Here is a 9,399-nt window from a genome sequence, read left to right on the forward strand (position 1 = left end):
AAGTTGTATATCTGGTTTAATACTTCTGCAGTCATTCAGCCTCAGCTCCTGTTTACTCTGTGAGGTTTCAGATTTATCATTTTTTTTTGTCTTTTTTTTTTTTTACCGACCGGTAACGGGATCGCAATCCTTGGTGTTGCGCCTGCACCGCGCTCCGCCAGTGAGCGGGAACCGGTCTCCACATGGGATCCGAACCGTCGGCGGGAGCACCGCCGCGCTCCCAAGCGGTGCACTCTCCAGTGCGCCACTGGGCCGGCCCAGATTTGTCATTTTTATCGGCGGGAGCACCGCCGCACTCCCAAGCGGTGCACTCTCCAGTGCGCCACTGGGCCGGCCCAGATTTGTCATTTTTACTGGCACCAGGAGAAGTCTTTCTTTGTTGTTAACCTCAATTGTATACTAAATGCTTGTGTTATGTTTTTTCCAGCACTATTCTATGTGAAGAATGAAAAGGGGAAATAGCTTTGCCAGACACTCTGCTAGATTGTCTAGAAGTCAGTATAGGCTTTAATTTACAAAACATCATCATTTCTTTAACAATGAAGAAAAAGGTAAAAGTTGGGGTATACGTGGATAGTTCAAAAAGTTCATGGAAAGATCCATATTATCTTTCAATTTTATTTTTTCACAAATTATTTGAAGCATTCTAATAAAGGTCAGAATCAGACATTCAGGGTAAAACCTATATTCTGTGTTTAGATGTGAAAAGGAAAAAGCAAATTTGTGATTTCTTGATGCTCTTCTTACTGTGGGATTTGAAATTTGCACTCTTTGTGTATGAGGTATATGGATAAATAAAATGTTATTTATTTGCATCTTTATTCAGGGACCTTTGGACTTTTAAAAATTTATTGGTATCTAGTCTTCTAAAAGAGATAATACTGCTTCTAAAAATGACCTGACTTTCATTTATGAAGTTGGCAAGCTTTCTTAATAGTAACTTGAGACATTATTTTTAACTATTTATTTTTTTGATCCAGATTAGAAGGCAGCGTTCACACGTACAGCAGCAAGTAAGTAAATAAGAGATTGTTTTTAAGAGGCATGTTGAACATTAAGAATGAATTGATAATCACAATTAATTTTTAGATATTTTTTGAACAACCTCAATTGGTAAAGTAATGTATTGAAATTGTGACTAAGAATATATAGTAATTTAGTTTCTAATAAATTAATTCTTCCTTCATTTAATAAATGTTTACTGGAAGTTTACTCTGAGGAAACAAGGAATAAAATAGCTGTCTCTAATAGAAGATAGAATATGTGTTATTAGTCAAGAAAAAAATATAGAGTGCCTAGAAGTTACCCAACCTGGTTTATATTAGTACACTACTTTGTTAAACAAGCAAATGCCTGAAATTTGATGGATTGTGACAGAGCTAATGAATCTAGATATATAAATTTCAGTAGTGATTATGGGTTGGGGAGAACCAATTACATTGACCTAACTTTTCTTTCTTTCTTTTTTAATCAACAACAAATAGCCATTTGTTCCTATTAATGTTTCTTAACCATAAACCTAGTTCTCATTGTTTTATAACAGCCCATGAGTTGGACTCAGTATTTGCTTTCATGTGAAGACAGATGCATTCTTCAATTTTAGAAAATTCCTAGACTTTATCTCTTTAAATTTTGACTCTCCTCTATTCTAAATCCCTTGAAATCCCTTCATGTCTTTTAACTGGTATTCTAGCTAACTGGTATATCTAGTATTCTGGGTGATCTCTCTAAACAATTTAAAAATCATTAAGTCTTTTATTGGCTCCATTATTTCTTTTTTAATATGTAATTAAATATATTTTATTTTTTAAGTGTAAAATTAAATGGGCTTTATTTCTTTTTTTATTGAAACATAGTTGATTATACATATTTGTAGGGTACACAATCACTAACCCTCTACCCCCTTTCCTTCCTCTAGTAACCACAGTTCTGTTCTCTCCTTTTGAAAGCTCAGTGCATTATTGTATTGTGATTGCTCTTTCTTTCTTTCTTTCTTTGTTCCCACTTATGAGTGAGGACATGTGATATTTCTCTTTCTGTGCCTGGCTTATTTCACTTAACATAATTTTCTCCAAGCTCATCCATGTCGTTGTGAATGGTAGAATTGTATTCTTTTTTTAAATGCTTTTTTAAAATTGGTATATATACACAATATTCCATTGTATATATATATATATATACCACATTTTCCTTATTCAGTCATCTGTTTATGGATATTTAGGTTGGTTCCAAATCTTGGTTATAGTAAATAGAGCTGCAATAAACATGGGAGTGCAGGTATCTCTTCGACATGATGCTTTCCAGTCCTCTGGGTATATACCCAGTAGAGGGATTGCTGGATCATATGGTAGCTCTATCTGTAGTTGTTTGAGAAACCTCCATAATGTTTTCCAAAATGGCTGTGCTAGTTTATAGTCCCACCAGCAGGGTAAAAGTGTTCAACTTTCTTCATATCCTCACCAGCATTTGTTATTCTCTGTCTATTTGACAATAGCCAGTCTAACTGGGGTGAGATAATATCTCATTTGATTTTGAGGTCTTATTGATAAAGTCTTTGCCTTTAGAAAGAAAGGAAGAAAGAAAAAAGAAAGAACAATCACAATACATTGAATAATACATTGAACTTTCAGAAGGAGAGAACAGAACTGTGGTAAGAATTTGGCTAATGAACACAAAGAATGATTACATATTGTAATGATGAATATGCTAATTATCCTGATATGATCATTGCATATTGTGCACAGTATTGATAGTCAACTCTGTAACTCTCATGTATGTATTATCAATTCTGTTTCAGTTAAAATATATGTAATATGAATCTTTCCGTCCAAAAAAATGAAGAAAATCAATGAGAGCTATCAGAAACCTTAAGCACACAAACATCTGAACCATGGGTGTTTTGGAGGGGGAGAAGAAAGGAAAAAGCATTGAGAACATATTCAATGAAATAACAGTAGAAACTTCTCAGGTATTGAGAGAGATATGGACCTTAGATCCAAGAGGCCCTCAAAGATCCCCAAACAGATTCAATCCAGAAAGGTTCTCCTAGACACATATAGTCAAATTGTAAAAAATCAAAGACAAGGAGAGAATCCTAAAAACAGTAAGAATAAAAGCATCATGTCACTTATAAGGGAGTCCCCATCAGACTAACAGCAGATTTCTCAGTAGAAACCTTATAGACCAGAAAAGAATGGGATGATATATTCAAGGAACTAAAAGGAAAATAACTACCAGCCAAGAATTCTGTACTAGGAATGGTTATTTTTTAGAAATGAAGGAAAAACAGCACATTTCCCAGGCAAACAAAAATTGCAGGAGTTCACCACCACATGACCAGCCTAAGGAGAAATCCTCAAGGGAGTCTTGCATCTGGAATCCAAAAAACAATAATCACCACTATGAATGCATGAGAAAAAACAAACCCACTGCTAGAATAAATGTGCAAACAGGAAAGAGAAAGAAACTATATCTCATCACCCCCCAAAACCCAACAAATACCAAAGGCAAACAATCAAACAGAAAGAAAGGAACAAAAGATATTTAAAACAACCATATGAAAATCAATAAAATGCCAGTAGTAAGAAAATACTTTTCAGTAACAACTCTAAATGTAAATGGATTAAATTCCACACTTGAAAGACATAGATGGGCTGAATGGATTTTAAAAGCAGCTCTTTTATTTTTTGTTTAATGAATTATGTTCCTTTTAACCTCTACTGAAATTCTAAACATTATTTTTTGGTGTCTTTGTTGTATTTTTTTTAGCTTGCTCTGGCTGTTGACATTACATTTTAGTAGCTTTTTTTCTTTGTAAAGTCATCTTAAGTGGCAATAATTGTCTCATGAAAATTTTGTATGTACTGCTTTACAGAAACCTCCTTGTCCAGGTTATTTCAAGTTTTGCCCTCCTAAGTAATGCATTTTTATAACAATTTTTATGCATGGGGTTCTAGAATTCATGGTAAGCATGAATTGATGTCCTGAACCTATACTTCATAAAGGTTTAAGTTTTCTATTTCTCTATGTGATGTTTTTATATCTATATCCTAAGCCAATTTAAGTGCTAAGGGTTCCTGTGTCTCTAGGTGATCCTTTTCCATCCACATTTCTAAAGTTATTTTCCTGATGCATCTCAATGTCTAGAGTAAAAGTTTTTACTATCCTCATTTGATGGGTGGTATGGCCCTTCATGGCTCCCAGGTTTAGAGTTCGAGGTCAGTTCCAGCTTTCCAGGAAGTCTGAACTTCTGATAAGCTGTTGTGTATAATAGGTTCACCTTCCCCTGGAGTCTTTATCTTTAGTTAATAGTTAGCCTTTTGTATTTTCAATTTCCTCTCTCTCTCTCTTACTATAATTAGAAATGTCCTTTACTTCCTTAAAATTTTAGTTAGTATTTTGTGTTCTTATTACCTCTGTGTGTGAGATAGGAGGGGAAATTGCCCTGTCAGCCCTGTCTGCACGATTGTCTAGAAGGTAGTACAGGTTTGAAGTTTCTACCAATGGTAATTTATTGATCAATAAATAAAACATTAGGTTGGAACCCGAAGGCCAGAATCAGGCATTCAAAATCAAGCATGTATTTTGTGCTGGGAAGTGATTAGGAGAAAAACAAATCTGTCTTCTTGCTCCTCTCCCTAGTGGGAGATTTGAAATTTACATTCTTTTTGAACATAGTATGTGGGTAAATACGAATTTTACTTATTTGCACAACCTAATTTAGTAATATTTGGACTTATTAATTAATGGTGATTAGTGGTATAAAAGAGTTAGTGCAAGTTATAAAATGATCTGACAATCATTGATTATCAAAGCACAGTTTTTTTAGTATTAATTTGGAGGCATTATTTTCACTCTCATTTAGATCCAGATCAGAAAGCAGCAGCCAAACGGATACTAGCAGGTATGTAAATTAGGAGGTATATCTTACAATATGTTTGTGTTATAAGATGAACAAGATGAAAAAATTCATAATCAAAAATGAACTGCTAAGTATTAATTGAGTAGATACAATTGGTAAAGTACTACACCTAAAAACAACCTATTTGTATATACCAATCTAGTAACTAGTGATTTTTTTATAAATAATTCAATCTCTTCTTTCCTTCAGTTTAATTAATGTATACTGCGAATTTATTCTTGAGAAACAAATGAATAAATGGTTGAAGTGTTTAAGAAACTAACTCAAACAGGATCTTTTTGTATTCTTTATACTGGAGTATACTAATGGGAAGTGTATTAGTCAGTTTTGTTGCTTATAACAGAATACCTGGAACTGGATGATTTATAAGGAAATAAAATTTATTGCTTACTGTTTCAGAGGCTGGAAAGTCCACAGTCCAGGGAATATATCTGGCAAGGTGACTGTACAGCAGTACTGGGTGTGACACGGCAAGAACGGCAGAGCAGAAAGAGAGAGCAAGCTAACCTCCTCATTGGCTCTCCTTTTAAAGCCCTCAGAATCATGCCCATGACCACCGTTACGTTGTCAATTGGATTAATCCATTTACTAGGGCATAGTCCTCACAATCTAATCACCTCTTCAAGCTCCCACCATTCAATTACCATAAAAGGACTTTCCATCCTCTTAACACTGTCACAGTGGGGGTTAAGTTTTGAATACATGGACTTTGGGGACACAATTCAACCCACAGCATTCTGCCCCTGTCACCCCAAATTCATGTTCTTCTCACAGGTAAACACGGTCATTCCATCCCCAAAGTCTTAACTTGTTTCAAATCAAAAGTCGAAGTCTGTAGGTCCCATCTGTGAAATCCAAACAAATTATCTACTTCCAAGATAAAATGGTGGAACAAACAAAGGGTACATATTCCCATTCAAAAATGGAGACATAGGGCAAAAGAAAAGAGTAACAAGTCCTAAATAAGTTGAATTCCAGCAGGGTAGGCATTAAATCTTTCACCTCACAAATCATGCACATTGACTCCATGTTTGATGTCCTCTGCACATTGTTGCGGGGGTTCGGTACCGAGTCCTCAGGAAGCTCCACTCCTATGGTTTTCCTGGTCTCAGGTCATGATTTAGCTTTTCCAGACTGGAATTACATACTGGTAGGTCTACCATTATTAGTTCTCCATGGTTGTCCTGCTCTCATGGCTCCTCCATTGGACATGGGCTTGGTGTGGTTTTTCTGCCGCAACTCTGATTCCACATTTCTGTTTGGAATTGCTTTAGCAACAGCTGTTTGTGGTGACTCCACCCATGTGAAAGATCTTTTCCTGGGTCCCCAGGCTTTTTGATAGATCCTTTGAAATTTGGGGGTGGCTCTGGCATTCTGTGAGCTCACAAACTTAACACCATGTGGATATCACTAAGGCTTCCAGCTTGTACATTCTGAAATTGCAGGTCAGGCCACACTTGGAGCCAATTTAGCTACACTGGCATTCTGTGAGCTCACAAACTTAACACCATGTGGATATCACTAAGGCTTCCAGCTTGTATATTCTGAAATTGCAGGTCAGGCCACACTTGGAGCCAATTTAGCTACATCTACAGCAACAAAAGTAGCCAGGGTGCAGGGACCAGCATCCCTAGGTGGCCCTAGGGAGCAACCCCATGGAGGGTGCCTCGGGCCTGTTCCCTGAGACCATTCTGTCTCTGAAGGCCTCTGGGCCTGTGATGGGAGATACAAGCTCAAAGATCTCTGAAATTCCTTCAGAATCTTTTTTCCATTCTCTTGATAATCCCTTTCTTCTGTACTAATCTCCTTAGCAAATGGTTGCTGGGCTATACCCTTGCTTTCATAACCAGGATGAAAGTTTTCCACTTTTTTACTCTCTGTCTTTTGAATTAAAAATGCTGGCTTTATGTTATGCCTTTTCTGCCATAACTCAGAGTAGGCTGTTGCAAGTAGCCAGGCAGCTTCCTGAATGCTTTGCTGCTTAGAAATTCCTTCCATCAAATACTTTCGTTCTTAACTCTCAAATTCATCCCATAGAGCTCTTGCGCATGAACAGAACATAGCCATGTTCCTTGCCATTTCATAACAACAGTGATCTTTGCCCCAGTTTTCAATAAGTTCCTTTTCATTTACATCTGAGGTCTTCTCAGAATGGCCTCTACTGTCCATATTTCTATTAGCATTCTGGTCAGCACTATTTAACCAGTCTCTAAGAAGTTCCAAACTTCCATCTTTTTGTCTTCTTCTGAGTCCTCCAAACTCCGCCTACCTTTGCCTAACACCCAGTTCTAAAACTGCTTCCACATTTCCAAGTATTTGTTATAAGCAACACCCCAATTCTCTGGTCCCAATTTTCTGTTAGTCTATTTTTGTTGCTTATAACAGAAATACCTGAAACTAGGTAATTTATAAAGAAGCAATATTTATTGCTTATAGTTTCAGAGGTTAGGAAGTCCAAAGTCCAGGGAACATCTCTGGTGACAGGCTTGTTGGTTGGTAGTGACTCCACAGCAAAGCAGGGTGGCACATGGCAAAAATGGCATGGCAGAGAGAGAGAGAGAGAGACAAACCTCCTCATTCACTCTCCTTTTAAAGCCACCAGAACCACTCCCATTATTCCAAGAATGGATCAATCCATTCATGTGGGTACAGTCTTCACAATCCAGTCACCTCTACAAGGCCCCACCTTTCAACTACCACAATAGGATTTATCACCCCCTTAACACTGTCACTGTTGGGACCAAGCCTCAATAAGTTTGAAGGGATGTCCAATCCACAGGAGGAAGTTTACTTCTTTATTTGGAGAGTCTACAACCAGAAACTCAAAATAAGTGTTTGCAAACAACTGAGTGAGTGCTTACCTAGGTCACTGTGGAGGAATTTTCTGAAAAAAAAAAAAAAAAAAAGTATCTGTGGAGATCCTAAACGTTTCTATTTTGAAGGTTTTTTTAAAAAAATATTATCCATTGCTCTTGATGTTTGAATTTTTTGTTTTGCTATGCTGTGGCTGTGGACATTAAACATAACAGTAGTTTGTAATTTTAGATTTGTAAGCTCACCCTCAGAGGCAACAATCCTCATGGAAATTCTGCATACCCTGAGTTATAGAGGCATACATTGGGAGGAGGAGGTTGTTTTGTGTTTAACTCTCCTGGGGCATGAATGTTGCAATATTTTCCGTGCTTGCTGGTTCATATTTGTGGGTAGTGAAATTGAGCAATGGAGGTTCTGCCCTAATACCTGGGGCCGGGGGTTTCTGTATCTCTGGGTGATCCTTTTTTGTCCACATGGCTGAGATAGTTCCCTCATTGCATTTCTGAGTCCAGTTGTCATAGCTTTAATTAACTGCATTCAAGACTACCAGACTTGGGCAAAACAGCTCTGTTCCAGCTTTTTAAAATGTAAAGATCCATGCCCTCAATGTTTTTAAAGTACGATTATTAAAATCACGCCCCTTAGATATAAATAATTCAGCTTTATCTCCTGGTTGTTTCTTCATTTTTGTACTGATAGATGTAAAGTCTTTCTGGCTATCAATCTCATTGTGTCTTAAAGTTTTGTGCTGTTTTCTTTAGCTTTTATATATGTGTGAAAGAGGGGAAGTTTTACTACCAGTTCAGTCTGTCAGATTGCCCAGAAGTAAATGTGAGTTTTAATTTATAAAATGTGGCAATTTATAAATCAACAAATAAAAAGATAACTTGGAGCCTGAAGGCCAGATTTAGGCATTTAGAGTTAAACTCATATTCTATGCTTTGAAGTGATAAAAAAATATTCTCTGCTATCATGATACTCTTCCCCACTGAAGAATTTCTATTTTGTGCTATATGTTGTATTTGCTTTTTGGCTAAACAAGAATGCTACTTATTTGCATGCCCCAAGTGTTTAAAGTGTTAGTTTTGGTATAAAATGGCCTGCTCTTTATTCTCAAAGTAGGAAAGTTTCTTAGTATTAACTTCTAGACATTATTTTTATTTTTATTTGGCTACAAGTCAGAAGATAGTGCCCAAACACATACCAGTAGGTAAGCAACTTAGGAAATGTTTCTTTCTTTTTGTTTTTTTGTCTTTTTTCGTGTCCGGCAACGGATCACAACCCTCAGTGTTGCGCCCATACCGGACCGGGACCGGCAACGGGATCGCAACCCTCGGTGTTGCGTCCGCACCTCGCTCAGCCAGTGAGCAGGAACCAGTCTGTATGTGGGATCCGAACCCTCGGCGGGAGCGCCGCCGCGCTCCCAAGCGGCGCACTGTAGCAGTGCGCCACCAGGCCAGCCCAGGAAATGTTTCTTTTTTTTTTTTTGTCTTTTTTTGTCTTTTTCCGTGTCCGGCAACGGATCGCAACCCTCAGTGTTGCCCCCATACCGGACCGGGACCGGCAACGGGATCGCAACCCTCGGTGTTGCGCCCGCACCTCGCTCAGCCAGTGAGCAGGACCCAGCCTGTATGTGGGATCCGAACCCTTGGCGGGAGTGCCGC

The 9,399-nt window shown here is 37.7% G+C and overlaps 1 protein-coding gene across 1 annotated transcript in view; it reads left to right on the top strand.

Annotated features, from left to right (window-relative positions):
- LOC103605734 (disintegrin and metalloproteinase domain-containing protein 32-like) overlaps nucleotides 1-9,399 on the top strand; it is a gene marked incomplete at its 5' end in the record, with an annotated part of 103,962 nt that overhangs the window by 91,213 nt on the left and 3,350 nt on the right. The window contains 2 exons of the mRNA XM_008590356.1: nucleotides 981-1,013; nucleotides 4,865-4,903. Of these exons, the coding sequence (XP_008588578.1) occupies nucleotides 981-1,013; nucleotides 4,865-4,903 (72 nt within the window). The remainder of the gene's footprint in view (nucleotides 1-980; nucleotides 1,014-4,864; nucleotides 4,904-9,399) is intronic.

The sequence above is a fragment of the Galeopterus variegatus genome, unplaced genomic scaffold (genome assembly GCF_000696425.1).
Source record: "Galeopterus variegatus unplaced genomic scaffold, G_variegatus-3.0.2 Scaffold6034, whole genome shotgun sequence".
Taxonomy (NCBI): Eukaryota; Metazoa; Chordata; class Mammalia; order Dermoptera; family Cynocephalidae; genus Galeopterus; species Galeopterus variegatus.